The following is a 23,308-nucleotide window of genomic DNA, read 5'->3' as shown; positions in this document are numbered from 1 at the left end:
GAAGTCATTCCTTCCCACTAAACAGCCGTACCTCCGAATGCAGCTACCAGAGTTTGGAGATGTGAGTTCCAATCGACGGACATAACGTGATCCAGCTAGTTGGAGGACAGGTTTTGGAAAAGTTTCAATATTGGTTCTAAGTGATGGCATGAGATACATACGTGCTCCACACACAAAACTCTTCAACTCTCCGCGCTCCATCGGCATTGCCTAGCCTACATTTTTAATTCAACCCAAACTCTACCAACGGGCTCACAAGCCCTACAAATAAGGGTTCCCTGCACTACACTGTCAAATGGATTAAAAATATATGCAATGTCTATGCGGGTGCTGCATAAGAAAACCCCACCGCTCGGGGCCTTTAAAACTCTACGGTACAGCACTCTAGAAAATATACTGTAGCAAACAATCCTGCATTGGCCGAGCAATGGGCTGGAGCTCTAAATCAGGGTCTTTTCCATCACTAGAAGTTAAACATTCATGGTTTGTACGTTGGGGTTTGCATGCAATCCTACAAGGACTCGTGTGAACCAATATGAAAGTGGCTCCTTTTAGATATTACAGTCAACATGCATGTAACATAGTATGACATAGATTTTTAGATATACATCTATGAATGGGAAACACATATGCCCATTTTATGCAGCTTGATTGGGGTGTTTACAGCTTCATGAGAACAACTGGTACCTCCATCATTTAAGCGTATACAAAAGTATTAGTGTGTATATATTACACACACATACACGCACGCACACACAAATAAATGTGTGTATGTAAGTACATATATGTTGTATATAAGTGGGTGTATATCTAGAAAGAGAGCTAGATATAGATATAGATACATGATATCTAATCTCTCCTACGGGTATTTCGATACTGCCCAATATGAGACATATTTAATAAAACGTATCTATCATTTTCCAGATGCATGGTTACAATACCCTTATAAATACGTCTCTCTCAAGCTATTGAGACTACCTATATTAAAAACGTGTACAGAACAGGTAGACCATAGTGTCTCAATTTACAATTCATTTTTAATTTGGTCACAATTATCGAGTGTGGAATTACTGTGCAACCCAGACAAATCATGTGGACCGTGAGATTTAACATTGGCTTCTATGGAGTATAAATTATAGTACAAATCAAAAGGAAAAACACGTATTGCAAAGCCAGGCGCGCGGGTTTTAAGGATTATGGTTTTGTTCCTTTTCTTTCTTTCCTTTTTAATATTTCTCATTTATCCTTTATTAAACAAGATGGAAAAGAACATAAATCAAAACGGAAAACAACAGACAAAAAATAATGTTTGTAAAGATTGACGCAAACCTCTGCTATCTCTAAAGGTAAATAAATAAAAACACCACTTGTTGGTTTTTAAAAAAATGAACAGAAAACTCAACAGAAATTTCTGTGTTTACTACATCTAATAAACTGCCCGAAATGTCCTGCACCCACTCACGCGGAACGGAGACATACACATGCGGCACACCACAATGCGGGACGTAACCGCATCAGGAAAATTTGGCACCTTTAACGGGATCCAAATGTTGCTAATGCATCTCGCTAAAATCCACTGACCCTTTTCATTGTTCTTTTTCCCTTTTCTCCGTTTTCTTTTTTTTTTTTCATTTTTCCACCCCCAGCCCTATTTTTTTCTTTGCAGATAAAATAATGTTTCACAAGGAAAGTGTAAGTGGTAAATACCCCCACTCCCTCCTATATACCCCCACCCGGGGGCGTGGACAGAGGCGCTGTGGCAAAAAGGGCAATTATAGTGGCGTTTCATGAAGCTGGGAGGTAAAGGTCATGAGCCTTATAACAGAAGGTGAGCGTTATTATTGAGATCTTTATATCAAGGGGGAGTGAAGTACCATCAATTAATTTCAGCTTTTAGTACTATTGTAACAATCCTTGAGCACCTAGTAACAGAAACTGACCCAAAATATCTGGCGATACTGTCCCCCAGTTCCAACAACCTTGATCCTAAAGCTTGATCGGTCACATAGCATATGTTAAAGCCACATCCATTCTGTCTTGTAAGGGCCCTCGCACATGTTTGGCATTTAACAGAACAAAAGAAAAGAGCAAAGGCCGTGGAAGCTGGGAAGGAATTGAAGCTGTAACCAAAAACTTAGTGAGGGGGAAAAAAATCTCTCCTTTCCAACCCCCCACAAAAATGCGAGAGAGATAATAAAATCCATATGCAACAAAATCGGCCCATAAAGAAGCCATTACAGGGCTGCACGCACAAAAGGATGGGATTCCCGAACTTTAGGGTTACTGTATGAGCAACACAGACACGACGCTGGAAGAAACTGTACATTTTAGGATCCTGTTTATCCCTCCACGAGAACATGCGATGGCTGGATAAATAAAGCTGGTAGGAAGACTCTTAACATTCTCCTAATCCTGTGTGCATCTAACAGTCTATAGGTGACTATAGATACGTTATATAAGGGACATACTAGTGAGACAGACCGACTTGCATCACAGACCCATGCACAAGTTGTCTCACCAGCCTCCACTTCATACATCATGCTATGCTCATTTGGACAGAGATCCTCATTGAAATACAGTTGGGAGCTCTAATAAAATGTAAAAATTTCACTGGAGATCAACTAGAATGAAGAGTCCATTCATACTGTCAGGAAGCGAACTGGAAAATAAAAAGTTCTCTATTAAAGGTTCCCCTTGGAGCTTTCCCACAGCAAGAGGGGGGGGAAATATCTCCAGCACTGGAAGTGCAAAAGGTCTCCCCCTGTCAGCAGCAACATTTCGTCTATTTTGCTACCTATTTGTCTATTTCACTATTACAAGGGGGCACAGGTCTTTACATAAGGATCAGCTAAGGTTCATGTTTCCATACCTGCACGGATTTAACGCTCTGCAGGTTCTGAAGATAGCCGAAAAATACGCTTTTTACCCAAATAAATAAAACAAGATCTAAAGGAAACGGCAAATATAAACCATCTAGTGAATAAAATTAGCACAATTACTGTTCCTACAAACTCAGTGATAATTATATTTAGTGCTGTATAGAGAAGATTTTGGTGATTAGTGTAACTTTTTTTTTAATTGTAAAAAGTAGATTTTCTACAGAACTGTCCACATATTTGTCTATTTCAAGCAGGGGTGTTTGTGGGTTTTTTTTGGGGGGGGGAAGGAAGGATTCCTTATGGTCTTAGTCACCTGAGTCGTGAGGGGGGACAATGATTTAATCTTGATTTAAAACTCAAATTATTTTGTTTTCCCAAAAAATTCAGACTTAAAAGAATTACAACAAAACTGAAACTTTCTTTTGTTTTGTTTAAATTAACCTTTGAAAGAACAGAATTAAATTCAAAGACAAATTAAAGTAACCAAATACCATTTTTTTCAACCGCAATGAAAAAAGAAAATAAAACTTTAAATTTTTCCCCCCTTTACAGTATTTGGGAAATCTTGTTTCTCAATTCTGAGTTTTCCACACCGCATGCAATCACTGTTTTGTGATCTATTTATTAGACACTGGTAGACTGAAGAATATTTCGCAAAAGCCATTATGAGCCTCTGAACACAGATAACCCATTTTCTAGTCTCACCACTGAAGCAGCCATGGGGGTTTATTCTAAATAATCATGTGGCAATAATTGGCAGTACAAGATGCCTTTTGTTATATATTTTGGGTTCTCACCGTGTATGTTCATGACTCCACACTATACATTTCCCACAGTTACGTTTTCTTTTAAAGTCAAACTGGAAGATCCATTCTGTTTTCAAGAGCCCCAAATAGTACCAGCTCAGGATCTTGCATGGAAGGGAAAACTTTAATTTACCCAAAGTTCATTATCAAGGAGTATGGTAGAGTTTAAATATCTCACAACAGAAATTGGGCAAATTTAAGAACACACACCCAGGGGTTGCAGAGCCCCTAGGTATGGTCCGTAGGGCAGGCCAGGGCTATCTTATTGGGCTTAATATGAATCTCTAAAGGTAATGTGGCCTTTTTTGGTTCTGACTTCCTGAGAAATGGAAATCCTCACTATTGAAAAATACACACGAATCTGCAGCCCTCCTGCACTTGAAGTAATAACAAAATTACTTGCCCACACAGACCTCATCTTTATACCTACTGCAGCTCAGACCAGGAGCGAGGCTTCTTCTTCAGCCATTTGGAAACTTTAAAAAGGCAACTGAGAAAAAGATTCCTGCATGAGCCATATTTACCTGCATCCAATATACACCTGAACCAGCAGGCAGTAATCAAAGAAAGATGAACAACTGTCATCGGAGGGAGGGTGTTTAATTCAACAAGAAGAGAGTTCCTAAGTGACATGTAATTGATTTTACAGTCTGCAGTGGTTCTGAAAACTGCTATAATTTGTTCACCTTGGCTAAGCAGACTCACAACTTCCCAGAATTGGCTTCTGGGTGAATGGATATTTGGTGCCAGCACCATGTCTGCCAAAAAACAGAGCTGTAAAATTAATATCTATATCTATTGGGTTTGCATCAGTTTTGTTTCAACAAGGACTTACAAGTTTAAAAGTGAAACTCTCGCAAAGCCCCTTAAAACTAGCAGCAGTAAATAAAATAAAATATAATGGTTGGGGTTTTTTTCCCTGTTAAATATGAGACTTACTGGTAGCTGCCATCTATTATATTTAAAAAAAAAATCCATTATTCACTGCAAATGGATATTGCCCAGAAATGCTTTTTTTGCAACAAATACTTTTATTAATAAAGCATACTGATTTCCTGAGGATATCAAATCACTATGGCCTGGTCTACACTACATCTACACTACGAGTTTATGCAAGCGAAGCCAAATAAAATAATAGCTAGACCAAATCTATGTCTATATACACATGTATGCATGTGTAGTTCTGCCACTCCCAGTTTTACAACAGAGGAGTCTGAATGAGCAAATTGACACGATTCATTATTTAGGAATGCTTTGCTTTGCAACAAGTCAGCAATAACACTCACACACACACACACAAGACAAATAAATGAATGCAGACTGTTTGCAACTCTCCAGGTAGGCATCTCTCTCACTTCTTCGGGAAATCAGGCCTTGGCTGAACTGAAAAGTTGGTGGCAACTTTCATATAAAATAATCTCCCCAGCGTCTATGGTAAACCTGCCCTTTCTGCTCCCACTCCATGAACAAACAGAAAAACCCAGGCACCATCTGATTTGCACCTTTCACCTTATTCGCCTCAGCCTGACTCAGCTTGAATGGATCATTAAGTTTGCATTCTGTCCTGATCACTGCCACTGGGCTTTTTAGAGGAGAGAGGAAGAAGGAAATATATGTGTGTGTATGTATGTATATATATACACCTACATGCATACATAGAGAGAGATCTATCTCCCAGCAGGAACTGCTCTGTTGCAGGCTTGGTGCATCCCTGGAGAATAAAAGACCTTCTTGTCCCAGCCAACACAACCACCCACCAAACAAATACATGTACAACAGCAAAATGATGATGTGAGCCAGATTCTCTCCCCCACCTCCCCCAGCCCCCTCCCCCCAGCCCAGCTCCCTCTTTACTAGGGCTGGAGAAGAACATTGGGATGCTGGCTTTCTCTGATGCTGCCCTGGGGTTGCATAGAAAGGGGGGCGGGTGTGGAGGGTGCATGCATGCATCTGGCTTCTGTCCATCTTACCTGGGGTTGCTCTTGTTCCAATAAACAGCATAACGATCCGAGATAACTTTCCCAATATCATCAGTCCAGACACAAACCCCGACGAGGGCTACCAGCAGCACGGCCACCTCCAAATGCACCATCGTATTTTATCGTCCTTTCTTCCTTCTTTTCTCTCTCCCCACCTCCCCCCACCTTCCGATTTATCTGCAAGGCTTCGCTTTACCAAGAATGCAACCGGTTCATTTATTCCCAGAGCCTCTGGCTGCCCTTTCTCTTGATGCAACTAAACACTCCTGATTCATTCAGAGCAGTGGATCCCCTTTTGCAATCATTGCTAGGCAGCATGTGCAGTTCCTGTGTGCAATCGCCCCTTGTTGCAAAGTCTGTTGCAATCGGATCTTTTGGAAACAAAAGTATTGCCAGTCTTCAGTATGATCTGATTGTATTGGTGTAGGTGGGGCTGTGGGAATTTTTGTTTTAAATAATCCAGCGGTGGATGAAAGTCCTATGGGGGTGAGAAGGGGAATTCACCGATAACTTTCTCCCTTCGCCTTGTTCTCGTGCATTCTCTCTGCACCAGCAAAGTCCCTGGTTCTCAAACTCTGTAGGTGGTTTTCCTGCAGGAGAAGTGAAGGGATCCCATGTCTTTAAAAATCAAAAATCTTCAATCAAATCGGTGCAAATTTAAAGGAAAATGAGAGCTAGGAACAGCAGCAGTCGGCAGAATCAAGCGACAGGTTGCAAATGATCCCCTTACCATTTCTGAGCAGTCATGGTCCAGCCCTCTCCAAAGGGGAGCAAAGTCAGCAGGCAAAGTTTGTGGTTCCTCTTCTCCCCGAGAGCACTGCCACACGGACACATCCCATTTCTTCCAAGGAGGAAAATAAATATAAAGCAGGCAACTTCGCACTCAGCAACAGCGATGCAAAGGGGGGGGGGGATTTCCTTCAGAGTCTTAGAGCCAACCCATCTTCCTCAGCAATTCCACAGCCCAGCAAAAGAGACCCAAATATTTCCAAGAGTGAATAATTTCTTCCCCCACCCCCAAAACAAACTTTTAACCAAGTTCTTCTTCTCTTAAAGGGCTCCTTCTGCCCTTTCCTTCCCCAGTAAGAGTCGTGGCTTTTTTTCGGGCGCCTTCCCCACACCTGTAAAACCAGAATGGGCTGAGATCTGGGGAACAGGCTCTGCAAATCCCGTGCCAGGATCAGCTCCGGTCTACAACAGGTTACGCAGCGGAGTCCTGATTCACAGACATATGCAGCTTCCCTCTGGCATCCAGGATCCTCCCCCTCTCTCTCTCTCTTTCACTTCAGACTGAAATAGGCAGGAACCAACATTGCAACGAAATGAAATACAAAAGGCAGAGGCTGGGGGACAGGAGGCCTCTCCTGTCCCCCCTCCCCCGGGCTTTTAATGCAACTGCATCAGGATCATCAATTATGCCCCCCCATCTCTCAGTCCAAAGTTGCAGAGCTGTGCAGGGAAACTGCTCCCCTTCTTCCCTGCCCGCCCCCCCTGCTGCGGCTGCTCCTCAGTGGCTCTTTCGCTGGAGTTGCAAGCTCCGAGTGAATGAAACTGATTTTTTCTTTTTTTACATTGTTGCCACTTGCGGTCACCCTAACCGCGGCTCGGCCCCCCATTCACAGAGGCGGAGCCCCGGGCTCAAGGTTGGTTGGCCGGCACCAGGCTCACACGGGCTTGGCCCCACCTCTGCATGTGGGTGTCTCTTGCCGAGTCAATCTCCGCTCTGGAGAGCGAGAGGGGAGGCTTGGAAGTGGCTCTCCCCGAGTCAGAGCAGCTGGGCTGGATGAACCAGGGCTCAGGGCTGCGCTTTCCATTCCCTGGCTCCAGGCCTGGGAGCGGGATTAGTTATTCGTTTGTTCCTGGTGGGCTTTTTAGTGACAGGGGCAAGGATCACCTTACAAAAATACAATCAAAGGGCCCAAGTATGGTGTAGGGAGCCAGGCAGACTACATCGGGTGAGAGAGATCAGATAAAATACCCTGCATTTATACAGTCCTTTTTATCTCTAGCTCATAGGTGAGCAAATCAAATAGTAATCTAATAATATGAGAGTTTGCATGTATACGTCACTTTCATTTGTAGCTCTTGTAGACAGACAATATTTCCTATTTATAATAATACTTAACACGTATACAGCCACTGCAACGCCAGTTGGCCCTTTGCATTCAAAGCCCTACCCCATTAAACACAGCACCTTTCATCCCCAAACCCTGCACAGCCTGGCCAACGCAGGGGGCGGCCTGCTGGCACGCAGCGACCCACCTTCAAGCAGGGATAGAGCAAGACGGGCCCGAACCCTGCAGAATCACTGATGTAAACGGTGGTGGTTTAGATCACTGCTGCAGGATAATTTTCTAACACCAGTGCCGGGGAGGAGAACTCTTAGCCAGGAATGCAGGAGCAAACCCCTATGAACACCTGGGGATCGTTCCATTCCAAGCAGGCAGACGGGAGCTTGGTTAGTTAAGGTCTCTTCTAAAAGACCCACACAGTAAAGTGTATGGTGAGCCACTTACCAGCCTCAGATGACAGCCTGATACTGCAAAGCACTGAGCACCCTCACCTCCCAATGACTTCAAGTGAGAGCTGAGGGCCTTATCGTTTCAGACCCCTAAGCACAAATTATCAGCACCTCAAAAGGATAAACTGATGCTGGGGGGGGGAGAGATTTGAGCCTGCAGCTCCATCTAGTCTAGGCTAGCTACTCAAACGACAAAGCCATGCCCTCACTCAGATCTAGTATTGCTGAAGTGCCAGATTTACAAAGGTATTTAGGCACCTAAAGCTTTTCAAAAACGACGAGGTGCCCACTGAAATCGGTGGGAGTCAGACGCTTTTGTACAGCTGACGAGGTGGCTTGCGGCAGGTTTAGGCACCTATTTACCTCTTTAAATCTGGCCCTTAATCTCAGCTACTTTTAGTTTTGGAGGAGGGTTTTTTTTTAAACACAAAACAAGCGCTATTATAAAGCACCTGGGATACGTTATCTGAATAGGTGCAATATGAATAAAATATGGATTTGCATCATTATTTGGCAAATCTCAATTGAAAACGCCAGTGAACTGTGGGTGTTACACCCCCCAAAAATAAAGGCAGAATTCTTCCTCCTCCTGTGCAACTGACTTCTCTGTCATCAAGGTTATACATCTCTTTATCTGACTCCCATCAAGATATTTCTCTATCAAGCCACCGTCAACCAATCTTTCTTCCTGTCAGCACGAAGCTATCATAAAGCTGTCCACTTGTCCATCAGTTTTACTTGTTTTCATTCATCAAGCCCAGCCACTAAAAGCCTTTTCCCCACACCGACGGGGTCGCACATGGTCCCGTCATGTATGATCACAGCGGCAATGGCCAGCAAGAGAAAGGATTTGGGAAGAGGGGACCGGCCGCTGTTGGTGTAGTGCAGGGGTCGGCAACCTTTCAGAAGTGGGGTGCCGAGTCTTCATTTATTCACTCTAATATAAGGTTTCGCGTGCCAGTAATACATTTTAACATTTTTAAAAGGTCTCTTTCTATAAGTCTATAATATAGAACGAAACTATTGTTGTATGTAAAGGAAATAAGGTTTTTAAAATGTTTAAGAAGCTTCATTTAAAATTAAATTAAAATGCAGAGCCCCCCGGACCGGTGGCCAGGATCCAGGCAGTGTGAGTGCCACTGAAAATCAGCTCGTGTGCCGCCTTCGGCACCCGTGCCATAGGTTGCCTCCCCCTGGTGTAGTGTCAGGCTGCGGCCAGTTGGGCTGTGTCAAACTGCAGCCTGCAGTGCAAAGGAGGGGAAAATACACTAAAACCAAACAAAAACGTATTTCGTCCAAGCAGCAGAGCAAGAGAAGTGAGCTTGAGGCTTGGTAAAAACTGGAGCAGTCCCCAAGCCAAGCCAGACTGGAGATTTTTCCCAAGACCTCAAAGCACCTAGAATTGGAATGCTGGGAACCAGGACTCTTCAAAGGACAGTGAGTTACTCTGGCCACTCATAAGTAGCTTAGCATGGTCTGAGATGGGCTTATGAAGCAGAACTACTGGGAATAGGTTGCCTCTGGCCTAGAGCTTCTGGACTGGTGTTCGTGTGACCCAGAACGATAACAGGCTTTCCACGATGAGGGGAGAGGGGATTTCATACTGGAGTAGAAGCTTCTCATGACCTTGACCTGTCAAAAGCTGGAGCCAAACAACGGCATCTGTCCCGAGTAAGAAACAACCCAGGATAAACATGATATGCTTGGACAGCAGGCAGGAAAGGTACCCAGGCTGAGAACTTGCAAATGAGCTTTGCCACTTAAGCGCTCTCTGATAGGCCAGAAAGCCTCTCAGCTTTGTGCTGATAAGACAGAGCTCAGAAAGCTCAAGTACTTCAGGGTGGCTGCTTGCTATAGTATATTACAGATTCTGACGTGGACCGGAGAAGGAAGCATCTGATCCTACGGGGGACAACTTTGTTACACCACTTCCAGGGTACAATTTCATGGCTGGTAATCATCTTCCTGATTGTGTTTATGGTAGCGCCCAAAGGTCTCGGTCAGGATCAGAGCCCTACTGTGCTAGGCACTGTACAGACACATAGCGAGAGATGGTCCCTGTCCAAAGAGTCTAACTAAACCAGAGAGACAAAGGATTAGCATCCCCATTTCACAGATGGGGAACTGAGGCCCAGAAAGATGAAGTGACTTGCCCAAGGGAGTCCATGGCAGAGCTGGGAAAGGCACTGAACTCCCCTGAGTCCCATTCCATAAGGTCATCCTTCCTCTCAACTCCCTTTGGTTTCAAAAGGATTTGCACCTGCTTACGCCAGGGCTGTATTTGATCCCTTTTTTAAATGCTAAAGAAAAAAATGCTTGGGCCTGCCCAAGCATCTAGCTGCAACACAAGGGGGTGGCCTATGGAAATCAGAATTTGGGACATCCGAGGCCAGGGGGAGCCTCGTGTTCTTGGAGGATCCCCTCGAGCCGACTGATGGGGCAGAGAGAAGATCCCCTAACGTGGATGGGATTAGTGGGACCGTAGGCAGAGAAAAAGCACAATCCCTCCCACGGTCAATCCAGCAGGAAAGCTGCTCAGGACTGGTTTCCACTCCCTGACACCGGGCTTCCTGGCCATGTTACTTCCCAGCTGGCTGGTGGCTGCTGGCAGGAGGCTCACAAATGCCAATTAAGATCAAAAAACTTTTAACTTCAAACACAATCGAGAGAGCAGAAACACAGAGAGAAATGTTTTCCCCCCACGGGAGCTTTCGGAACGACGCGAGCGTTCTTTTAAATTCACGGCCAGCTCCCATCCGGGTTACCCCTGTCCTTGCTACACCATCTTCTAAAAATAATAACAATGACACCGCTCACATTTTTGTGTAGGGCTCCTGATCCTGAAGGATCCCAAGCTACTATACGTACGGGGAGGAACACTTCCAGAGTGCACAGAGGTGCAGCCTGCCCTGGGGTGGAACACAGCAACTGAGCATCTGCAAGCCTGCCCACGAAAATGTACAGACCGAGGGTGAAGGGTATCTAGCACAACCGGAGCGCGAAGGAGAATTCTGAGAGGCTGAATGTAAACTCCAGCTCTGATATTCAGTCCAGCTGCCAGGTTAACGCCTCTCTTGGGGCTAACACACCATAGTCCAGGGACCAGAGATCTGGCTCTGCTATAGACTTTCTATGTGACTGCTTAGTTGCTCTGTGTCTCAGTTTTCTGATCTGGACAGCGGGATGGGGCGGGACAAGAGCAATATCTTCATGGATCTGAGCGAGAATTGGTTCACTCCTGTTTGCAAAGCACTTTGAGATCCTTCAGCGGAAGGTGTTAAAGCAGAGCAAAGCATTATTAGCTACAGGATCCGTGACAGCTACAAGTGGGGAGGATCTGGGCTGTACAGCTCATCCAAAAAATAGTCCCCATGCCCTGCTGTCTCAGTACTCAGAGGGAAGAGCGCCATTTGCTGAAGCACCAACCAAAACTGATGTGGGGGTGGTCTCCCATCCAACCACTGGATCTAGGCTGACTTGACGTGTTATGCAAAGCCACAGGCCTGAGGCAAGCACAGGACCTGCCACAGCTACAACCCAAAGAGGATGATGCCCTGGGTGGCAGCTGAAGGGATCACACTCAGACCAGAAGGACAGGTCCCAGCAGGGACTGAGCAATAGCCTTCCCTTGGTCACCCTGCGTTCCTAAGCCCGCCCAGAGGGGGCTCAGAGGAGATTGCCAAATGCTGGACAAGCCCCATCTCCCAGCAGGCAGCTTGGCATCAGGAGGCAGATGGCATTCCCTTCTCACTACCATTCCGATTCCAGCGCTGCTCTGGGTCCCTGATGCTGATGGGACCCACATCAAGATATGGACAGGGGGATCAAAAGCTATTGGTGGGATTGGGGCCAGTGGTTTCCTGCAGATATCCTTCCACTGAGCTGGTCTGGCCCTTCCCATCTTCCTGGTGCTAGCTCCCAAGGAAACCCTGCGTTTCTGACCCACCCCCCATGACTACCCCACTTCCCATCCCCGCTGGAGCCACAGGACTGCAAGCCACACATGCTAGTGCCCCTCCCAGCTCGGCACCACTGAAGGCTGAACGGGGGCAGCTCGAGCAGAGGAAGATAAGAGGGACACGGCAAAGTAGGCTAAACGTCTCTCTCAGCGCATCAGCTGAAGGACACATTTCCCTGCCGTTTGACGTCTGCAGTCACAAATTTAGGCCTCCGCTTATGTCCTATCCCACTTACAAGGTAGAGCTGAGCTCGGAGGGGGGTCAGGCAGAGACCTTTTCCGAGGCATCAGAAGCGAAACTCCATGCTCCGGCAGCTTTAGATTTCCCAGCTGCTTTTTGTGGGTCTGTGAGACATCCAGGAACTTAATCATAATCATTAACGATACCGTACATTTCCATGGCTTCATCTTCCCCCAGCTCCGCGCCCAAAAATGGATCTAGAGACACTGGCTCAGGCAGCAGGATTCAGGTGTGGATCCAGAGTTCAAACACCCCAAAGTCGCTAGCAATGGGATCTGGAATTTGGACTCAGCCCATTAAGGCAGGGGTCTGTTTGCAAAAATTCAGATGCCCCCCCCCCCCCCCACACACACACACACATACACACACACACATATGATGTCAGGGATTTAAGATCCATGATGTTGGGGTTTCTGATCCAGGGTTTGATGTGGAATGTGTTTTGCATTTGACAAATCTCCTTTGAGTTTAGGAAGCCATGGAGACCCAGGGGTGGGCATTGTACCTCTCCTCTGCTCCACAGGTGACCTATCTATTGCATACACAAAGCTACGTTAAAGGAACGTTATTAACGTTGCAAAGTCAAGCCCTCAAAAGTTAGGAAATGCCAGAATGAAGGCTGTGGGTGCAACATTAACTCAGCCCACTTGTGGATATGCATTAAGATACAGTCTTCAATTAAATGATCACTTATATTACTTTTCCCACAGGGCCTCTGCCCCATTTAGTGCACAGAATTTAACGAACAGCTGGTCAATATTTCGTTTTCTCCTCATTGTTCAAAAACTGCAATTTTGTTGGCACAGCTTATTCCAACCCTTTCCCCCCACCTCTGTGTGAAATCAGCTAAGCCCGCATGGGCAGCGGGTATCAAAGGCCAGGGCAGGCTAAACCTCCCCTAGTTCAGGCCATGGCCCTGCCCGTCAGGGCAGGCAACAGCGAAGGAAGCAGGTGCCTGGGGCGGCCAATGGAAAGGGGCAGCACGTCCGGGTCTTCGGCAGCAATTCGGCGGCGGGTCCCTTAGTCCCTCGCGGAGGGAAGGACCCACCGCCGAATTGCCGCTGAAGAATGAGGCGGCGCGGTAGAGCTGCTGCCGAAGTGCCGCCGATCGCGGCTTTATCTTTTTTTTTTTTTTCCGCTTCGCCACTTGGGGCGGCAAAAAAGCTGGAGCCGGCCCTGCTGCCCGTGTTTGCCCCCAGGCCCTGCCTCCCTCCCCCTAAAGCTGGTGTAATTCACACACCTCCTGGGTGAGGTGCCCTGTCCCATCTAGTGGCACGAGACCACTTCCAGATTAATGAGTCTGCTACAGCCTTAGCTAAGGGCCATGTGGCATAGAGGCTCATGCATTTAGCTCCAGAGGTCCCAAGTTCGATCCGGCCCACCGATGACACGGGGGGGGGGGGGTTGTCGGTGTTACACGGGCAGGGGCTCAGTTCCAGGGCCAGGTAAGCCAGCCAAAGCGCCGTTTTGCTGATGTAGCTGCACCTACGCCAGCTCTATCACCACAGCTGCGGCAGTCAGGACTCACGCCCCCTGGCCGCCACGGCTAGGCGGGCAAAACTTTATAGTACAGACATGGCCATAGTGACACCCACCTGGTTCGTCAGCAGGCTTGGAACCTTCAGAGCCACCACACAGAGCTCTGCTACAGGCACTAAGGAAGTACCTGACAAGGCGGGGGGGGGGGGGGGGGGAACGACACTTTGCTGGGGAGTTACACAGATATTTGCTGGCAGCAGAGGAATGGTGAGTCTCAGGAATCTTGGGTTTCGTTCCAGGGCCTGGAGGGGAACGTGCTCTGGGGGAACAGCGTCTTCTACTCATTCCCTCCCATGTTGACCCGTTCTGCCATGTCTCTGTTAACCTGTCCTTGTCCCAGTCCTGTCCCTTCTTCCCCACCCTGGACTCCTCATCCCAGTCCCATTTTCCACTCCGGCATCTCATCCCAGTCCTGGTCTTCTTGTCCAGCCAGTCCTAATCTCTGACCCCTCCAGACCCCCAGTCTCAGTCCCAGTCCCAGTTCCCCCACTCCCAGCTCCTCATGCTAGTTGTTTTTCTCCCCCACCACCTGCCCATGTTCTCAATTCCCACCAGCTTCCAGTCCCAATTTCCCTCCCCAGGAGTCTTGTCCACGCTCAGTGTGTTTCATTTCCCAACATCCCCCCCACCGCCCCAGCCCCTTGTCCCACCCAGTCCCAGTTCTTCCCCCTCATCAGATCTGCCACCCCTCGGACTCACCTCCTTCCCCCCTCCCATTGGTTCCCAGTCCCAGTCTCCTTGCCCAGCCAGTTACACTCCCCTCACTCCCCACCCAAATTCCCAGTCCCAAGTTCCCTCTTCCCCCGCTCCCTCCCCTGCAGGTCCGGCCTTTGTCTCCTCTATATTTGAATTAAACAGCTTCCTCCTCCCTGCTGCAGGGGCCAGCAGGGGAGTCATCAAGAACAGAGGATAGACAGTCCCCCTGCACGCAGTTCAGGTGCCCAGAGATGCAATTGCAGGGAAAGTCCTGCTCAGCCCTAAGCTGGAACATGCCCAGTGCACTACAGATACAATCTCTGGGAAACTTAGCAGTTAAAAATCTAGGAAGGCTCTGCTGAGCATGTGCAAACTGCAATTTTTCAAAGCTTTATAACTTGGCCAAATTTGGGCCGATTTTCACAGGGATGGTAAAAGGCACATCCCTGACACAAAGGCCACTGCCTGCCAAGTTTCAAGTCCCTGCTCTAAAGTATGGGGACGTTAAAGCTTTTCAAAGGAAAGGTTGCCAGAATTTGTTAGCATGGGGGGCAAAACGATGTATTTTTCCCTAGCCAGATTCTTGGAAATGGCTTAATTGTTTTGACTGAAATTTTCCAGAGTAATCCAGCCTCAGACAGACACCCAGCATGGAAAATGTCAGCCCAAATGGTTGAAGTTTGGCAAAGTTATAAGTGACTGAAAACAGGATCTTATAATGGGAAGCATTGGGCCACCTATTCCCGGCTTTGCTACTGAGCTGCTAAATGACTTTGGGCAGCTAACTACATTTAGATTGCAAGCTCCTGGTGCAGGGACTGTCTCGTGCGATGTGTTTGTACAGTGCCTAGCACCATGGGGTCAATGATCTAGATGCTACTATAATATGAACAATAAAGGAATGGGAAAGGGAATCTAAGAGGAGCCTTCCCATGCCAAGCCCTACGGCTCTAACGGATAACCCCCATGTACACATTGTTGTGCTGAGTGTCACCAAGTGACATCAGATTTCTCCGTTGTATTTTCCTTCTATTCTTTCAGTTTATTCTTTCTTTTTAAAAAACGGAGTGAGCCAGGATCCTCAGCTGGTGTAAATCAGCCTCAAGGGAGGGATGCTGATGTACACCAGCGGAGGATCTGGCCCTGTGCTGTTCATGTTCCTACAGGGGGAAGATGTCGCGTGCTGGGCGAATTTAGCTCTGCGCGTACTTGAGTGCTGGGAGGAATTGGGTGGGAGGGGAGCAGGGGGAGAAAATATGAAGGAAACACTGATCCAAGATGCTTTGTCCCTATGTATGTGGCTCACATGGAAACACTGCCTGCGTTGCGGTGATGGTGAGGGGTGGTCCCTGCGGTGCCGCTAATCAAAGGATACTTAGGGGCAGGAGGAGAAGTGGGGATGGGCTCTAGACCCTTTGTGCCTGCAACATTTTGGGCTGCTCGAGGGCCACCATGCCCCCCGGGAGCTCTTAGGTACAGGAAGTAAGTTTGGCTATGGGTCACTTCGCAGTTTGGAGCAGCACAGAAACTCCAGTACAGCGTGTGCTATGAAGACTCCCCCTCTCACCTTTAGCCCCACCCCTAGCATGTCCCCTGTGGCAGGTCTTGTAAGGAGGGCAGCCCAGGGCCCTGCCTGCCCCTGGCCCTTCATGGCACAGTTTTGGCCCCTGTAAACCACCAAAGCAACATATTGGGATGACCCTGGAGACAGAAACCATCCCCTAGCTTTTCAAAAGTGCTTTACATCCATAGGTCTTTCACAAGCTCTCCAAAGCCAGTGGACTATTATTATCCCATTTTGCAGATGGGGAAACTGAGGCATGGAGCGATTAACGGCCAGCTGGCCAGAACAGCTCAGTTTCCATTTAGGCACTTAGATGAAGCAGCCAGATGTTCAAAAGTGTTCAGCAGCCAGCACCCCCCCCCTTGTCCAAACGTTCAAACAGCTAACAACTTTGGGGGTCCAACTTGAGACCCCTTGTGGGGGTCTGGTTTCCGGAAAGTGCTGAGCACCTGCCCTCTGACAATTGGGTGGCTTTATGGTACCTAAAGTCAGGCACCCAAAACCACTCGTCACTAGTGAAAATCTAGGCCAATGAGAGCCACTGGGGGCTAAGCACTTTTGGAGACCATCAGTGGCTTGCCCAAGATCACTCAGTGAGTCAGTGGCAGAATCAAGAAAAGAACCCAGGAGTCCTGGCAGCATCTAATTATTTGAATAAAGCAACGAAGCGTGAAGAAGTTCAGACCAGTGTTTTCAAAAGTGGTCACTGATTCTGGGCACCCGACTGGAAACCCCCAGGGCCTCGTTGTGGAGGGGCTGTGCCCCCCCCCCCCCCGCCCCCAGCCTCTCCTGAGTTCCACTCGAGTTGTGAGTGCTGAGCAGCTTTGAAAATCAGACCCGGGCGGGAAACAGGCCAGGCCACCCAAAAACGAAGGCACCAAAACAGCCAGCTGGTGCTTTCGATAATGCTGCTGTCGATAATAACTATTTCACTTTCCAACCGCTCCAGGTCGCAGCCCAGTGAATTGTCACTCTTCGATCCAGGCCAGCACTGATTTCCTGTTCGCCAGGGCCAAAGCGGGGGCGTCTGCTCAGTTTTCACCCAAGCGAACACCCACTGACTTCGCACTTCGGTGGGAGAGTCACGTGAGCGGAGACGGATGAAGAATGCCAGGGCGCCAGGAGAATAACCTGGCTGTGTGTGAAATCACATCAGAGCTGCTTGTTTTTTCTGACCTATCGGCAATTTCCAGACATAAAATAGAATACAATATTAATACTGCTTAGCGCTTCTTATGGTGCTTTTACATCCCCAGAGTCCTGAATCAACATTAAGGTCATAGCGCCCCCTGTGGGGGGGGGAGGTACCATTACCTCCATTTTACAGATGAGGAAACAGGCACATGGAGGGCCTATGACCTACCTGAGGATGCACAGTAAATCAGTTGCAGAGCTGTGAATAGAACCCAGGAGTCATAGAATTATAGAATATCAGGGTTGGAAGGGACCTCAGGAGGTCATCTAGTCCCAACCCCCTGCTCAAAGCAGGACCAATCCCCAACTAAATCATCCCAGCCAGGGCTTTGTCAAGCCGGGCCTTAAAAACCTCTAAGGATGGAGATTCCACCACCTCCCTAGGGAACCCATTCCAGTGCTTCACCACCCTCCTAGTGAAAAAGTGTTTCCTAATATCCAACCTAAACCTAACCCACTGCAACTTGAGACCATTGCTCCTTCTTCTGTCATCTGCCACCCCTGAGAACAGCCGAGCTCCATCCTCTTTGGAACCCCCCTTCAGGTAGTTGAAGGCTGCTATCAAATCCCCCCTCATTCTTCTCTTCTGCAGACTAAATAAACCCAGTTCCCTCAGCCTCTCCTCGTAAGTCATGTGCCCCAGCCCCCTAATCATTTTCGTTGCCCTCCGCTGGACTCTCTCCAATTTGTCCACATCCTTTCTGTAGTGGGGGGCCCAAAACTGGACACAATACTCCAGATGTGGCCTCACCAGTGCCGAATAGAGAAGAATAATCACTTCCCTCAGTCTGCTGGCAATGCTCCTACTAATGCAGCCCAATATGCCATTAGCCTTCTTGGCAACAAGGGCACACTGCTGACTCATAGCCAGCGTCTCGTCCACTGTAATCCCCAGGTCCTTTCCTGCAGAACTGCTGCTTAGCCAGTCAGTCCCCAGCCTGTAGCGGTGCATGGGATTCTTCCGTCCTAAGTGCAGGACTCTGCACTTGTCCTTGGTGAACCTCATCAGTCCTGGCTCCATACCCTGAGATGAGCCCACTAGACCATACCGCCTGTCCCTGCTCTATATTGGTTAGCCCTAAAGGTCTGAGACCTGTATTTGAAACCCCCACGATCACCATTGAACCTGTGGTCTGGGAGAAGCCCGCAGAGGTGGTCAGCCACCACGTGGTTTGGATGGGGAGCAGGGTGAGGCCTAGGCGCATGGGTCTGGCCCGGAGCTGGCTGCGTGGTGCTCCCATTATAGAAATGCTAATGGGATGCAGAGGAGAAGGGCTAAGTGCTCTGCAAGCAGATGCGTAAAGAGCAGTTGAGTCCACAGCAAACTGCTCACAGCTTGGGAAGGAACCTAATACCCAGTGCAAAGGGGGGGGGGGGGAGGAAACAAGTATGCGTGGTAGCAATTTCCCACCAGCCAATGGGTGAGGGAAATGGATGCTGGCAGGAAGTACCCGAGGGGGAGGCCCCGGGGTAGCTGGGGCGTATGAAGGCAGCTAACCAGGAGGACTGTAACAAAGGCTGGTTTTGAGGGAGTGGAGTCCTGAATAGTTCAGCCGTGTCACTTTGTCACCCCGGTATATTCCAGGCCCGTCCTGCTGGGACATTTGGGCAGTGTGGGCTAGGAGGTGGGATGAGGGGGTAGTGCTGCTGGCAGATTTCAGCGTGGGGGTGTTGGCAGAAGGAGGGGTGGGTTTGGGGGAGTCAGTGGGGCTGGGGTTGAACAAGGAGGGTACTGCTGCTTTACAGGTCTGGGCAGGTTTAGGGGCAGCTGAGCGGAGGTGTTCCTTTGGCAGGAGGGCTGGGGCCACGAGCTCCGCGGGAAGCTATTAGGAGAGGAAACGCTCGCTCTGGGGCAGTCGTTGGCTGGGATACAGGAGAGTAGTCTGCAGGGCTGGCTGCAAAGGGAACTGGTTGCTTGGTCGCTTCTGCGGGGGGAGCTCACTTTGCAGGGCTGTCCCTAAAAGAACCGTTCGGTTTGGAGGTGGGGCGGGTCTGTTTGGGCCTCTGTCTCTGTAGGATGGGGCTAGCGACATTCAGTCTGGGTCACGCCCTAGTGACTGGGGCTCAAGGCAGGAATCGCCAGGAGACATTCCCTGGCCCGTGGAGGTCAGACTAAATAATCGTCCTGGCCTTGCAGCCTGTCAGTCTCTGCCTAAACCTGCCCTGGCAGAAACCCAAGGGTTTGCTGAGGGCAGAAGACCAGCTGCTCGGAAAGCTGAGTCACCTACTAGCTTTGGTGCAGCAGATCAGCCCTTACCTGCCCCATTTCCCCCTCCTCCTGGGGGGCTACAGAGAGCTGGAGCCCAACTCTCATCCCACTGACTTCAGCAGGAGTTTGGCTAATGGTTACAATGGGGGGTGGGGGCGAGGGCAGGACTTTGTTCTGTTTCGATACAGAAAATCCAGCAGTGATGCTCAGAAGGTAACCCGAGACCCCAAAGGAATAAACAGCGGCATTAGCAACTGGGAAACCCTCTCTGGAAAGACACAGGAGTGGGGAAAAGACCCAGGTCTTACTCATACCTGCCCGCCTTTCTACAGTATCTTCTGCCCCAGCATCTCCTGCTCCACACTAACGTTAGCTATGCTTGGACAACCTGGCCATTTAATAGCCACCCCGAGACCTCCATTTCTTCCTCAAGACGTGCCTCCTCCCAACCCCAGAATTCCAGCTATCAGGGTCAACCCCCTCCCGCCCCACTTTGTCCAGCTATGCAGGACTCTGCCTTGGGCCAGCTGGTGCCTTAGACGGGAGCCAAATTCAGACCTGGCGTGCAAGGGTGCAACACCACGGAATATGCGCAGATCTGCACCTACTTACAGCAGCTGTGGTTTATCCTGTAAGTTCTCTGGGGCAGGGACTCTCAAATGTTCAGCACATTGTCACTTCCTATGGTACCAGCTGCAGCTAAAGCCTGATCCAAACCCCAGGAAGTCAATGGAAAGACTCCCGTTGACCAGGCCTCTACACAGAGACATTAATAATGATACTTAATACATCTTGAAGCCTCACAACATCCCTTGGGATTAATCTGTTTTTTCTGCGGCTGCAGACACAGAGGTAATGAGAGGTTTACATCAATATTTTAAATAGTGGCCATTAGTTTTGGGTGTCCAGCTAAGACCCCAAAATTAAGGCTTGCAAAATGAATGGCCAGTTTTGAAAATTTAGGCTAACCAGCTTGTCCAAGGTTGTGCAGTGAGTCAGTGGCAGAGTCAGGAATAGGACTAAGGAGTCCTGCTGCCAAATCTCCTGCTCTACTCCCTCCTAGGGCTGGGAACAGGACCCAGGTGTCCTGATTCCCTGTTCCCTGCTCTAACCATTAAACCCCACACTGTCCTCCCACAGCTGTGAGTAGAAGCCAGGAGTCCTGACTCGCAGTTCTTTTCTCTAACCACTAGACAATGCTGGTTTGGAGAAGGCTCTGCTAGGCTGCACCTGGGCAGATAGGTTGCCCAGCTCCGCCAAAGCGTTCAGGAAAGTCATGGATCAAATTTACTGGAAAATGGCTTGTAAGAGGAGAAGCATCGAGAACACAAGAAACAGCCCTGGTAATCTTTTCTCCTTGTTAGCAGTCTCCCCTGACAGCGACGAATGTTTACTTTATTATGAGGTTCTGTTTTACTTTCTCTGTGTCCCCCCATCAAGCCCAAAGCTCAGCCGTAGCTTTTCATATCTTGATTTTTTTTCCCCCTCTGCTAGTTCTTGGTAATTGGAAGAAAAACATGTTGTATGAATTTTTCTTTCTTTCTTTGTAACGATGCTAATTAAGAAAAACACCCCCTACTCACCTTAATTATGGCAGTTCTCAAATCTCCAACCTTCCACTACTCTAGGGGCCAGGACTGGTTGTAAGGAAGTGTAATGTACACCTCTCTGCTCTAGCTTCAGCGGAGCTGGTCCAGAGAGCAGGAAAAAGCTTTGCTAGTGGGGAAAAAGAAAGAAATTCCCTGTTTAACCAATAAAGTGATAAAGCTTTGAAAAGAGAACAAAATTGAATGGTACCGAAAATGTGGCACAGAAATGAATCTGTCTCTTTAATAACACATATGGCTACTGCCTGTTAGACGCAACAGTTAAAAGGGGGCTCTTATGACTTGCTGGGAGTTTTTGCAAACCTGGATTGAAATCTTTAGCAGGACACGAGTATGTCTGAATGGGGGAGGGGGGAACCTCGGCCCCTACAGGAGTTGATCTGCACCATAAAATGACTGCAGATTTGGGACGTGATTGGCAGCTTGCTCAGGAGAAATTCAGGACTGCGAGAGCCAGGGCTGCAGAAGGTCAGGAGTGAGGTGCCTGCGTGGGGAGGGGAAGGAATGGAATGGCAGGGGGTGCTGTGGGTCAGGACTGAGGGGCATTGGCAAAGCTGTGTGTGTGGGAGCCTAGCATGGGAACGGCCGGGGTGAGGCAGGTCAGGTTTGAGGGGCATTTGCAGAGCGGGGGGGAGGGGGAGAGATTCAGGACTGGAATAGCAGGGGGGCTGCAGTCAGGACACAGAAGCTTTGGAAGGAGTATTAGGAACGGGCCTAGCACCGGAGTAGCAGGCAAAGACGACAGCAGGTCAGGACTGAAGGGCATTGGCAGAGCTGGGTATGCGCAGGAAACCCAAGATCGGAATAGCAGGGGGGGCTAGGGTAGGGTGACCAGACAGCAAATGTGAAAAATCAGGACAGGGGGTGAGGGGCAATGGGAGCCTATATAAGAAAAAGACCCAAAAATCGGGACTGTCCCTATAAAATCAGGTCACTCTAGGCTAGGGGGTCATGACTGAGGGGCATTGTCAGAGCTGGAGGAGGCAGGGCAGGACCGAAACAGCAGGGGCTGTTGCAACTGGCAGGGCTGTGTGTGATTTGGGGCAGTGGGGGAGGAGCTTTCCCAGCAGCTGCCCACACTAGGCCTGGCTTTAATCCAATGCTTTTAGTCCCTCACTTTCATGAATACCAAACTCACCCAAAAATGTCTACAGGGCGGGGTGGAGTTTGCTAGTTAAGTGAAGACACATGTGGGAAATTAAGGGCTAATTTACAACTAGGCCAGGCAGACACTGGAGGGGGAGGAATACAGAGAGGGAAAGAGACAAATCCATTAACTGACCCAAATGTCAGGAAACCCAAAGTAATGAACAACCACAAGTACATTACTGCCAGCTCATTAGCATCCCCTGTCAGCTCAGGCCTGTCTGCTCCCCTGAGCCGCGCCGGGCTGGGGGGCCAGAGCTCCTGAACTGTAACAGCTTCGCTCCACACCGGGCAGCACGAGAAGTGTCTGCGCTCCCGGTTCAAGAGGGATCAGCTGGCACAGAACCACTGCCCCTCCTCTCCTAAAGGCAAACAGCAATAAGGCCCCGCACTTCTAACAAGGAGGTGACCACAAGTGGAACCCGCTACCGAGAGCGGCGGTGGATTCTCCATCTCTTGAAGTCTTGAAATCAACACTGGCTGCCTTTCTGGAAGATGCTTTAGTCAAACAAGTCAGTGGGCTCGATACAGGGATAACTGGGTGAAATCCTCTGGCCTGGGTTGTGTAGGAGGTCAGACCGGATAGCGGTCTGGAAAACACAGCCAGCCAGCAGGGGGTGCTAATGCTCGCAAGTCTTTTTTGCCCATCCCGTGAACAGTCCCTTCCAGTCTATGACACCTGGGTGCCAGCCTCGGGAGATGCCACATGGTGACACTAGGCAGCACAGCCAGAGGGAGGCACAGGATCTGTCTGTCTCCTGCAGTCTGGAGAGAGAGAATCCCTTTTCTACCCGTGCTGCCACAAGGGACACGGCCCACACAGGGCTAGCAGGTCACCTCCCTGAGACCCAGAGCTGCTGGCCCGGATTGAGGCGTAACGCACTCAGTAACACTCCCCAGGAGACACATTTGCATAGGAAGGACTCAGCACTAGGGAGCGAATAACCACAGGCCGTCCTGAGCCACTGA

General features: G+C 48.9%; 1 protein-coding gene across 1 annotated transcript in view; it reads right to left on the bottom strand.

Moving 5' to 3' along the window:
- EFNA2 (ephrin A2) overlaps window positions 1–5,777 on the bottom strand; it is a 142,734-nt gene extending 136,957 nt beyond the window's left edge. The window contains exon 1 of the mRNA XM_065422288.1: window positions 5,656–5,777. Coding sequence (XP_065278360.1) covers window positions 5,656–5,777 — 122 coding nt within the window. The remainder of the gene's footprint in view (window positions 1–5,655) is intronic.
- Between the last annotated feature and the right edge of the window lie 17,531 nt (window positions 5,778–23,308).

Source organism: Emys orbicularis, chromosome 24 (genome assembly GCF_028017835.1).
Source record: "Emys orbicularis isolate rEmyOrb1 chromosome 24, rEmyOrb1.hap1, whole genome shotgun sequence".
Classification (NCBI taxonomy): domain Eukaryota; kingdom Metazoa; phylum Chordata; order Testudines; family Emydidae; genus Emys; species Emys orbicularis.
Note: the sequence above shows the minus strand (reverse complement) of the source record. Positions and strands in the feature narration are given on the sequence as shown.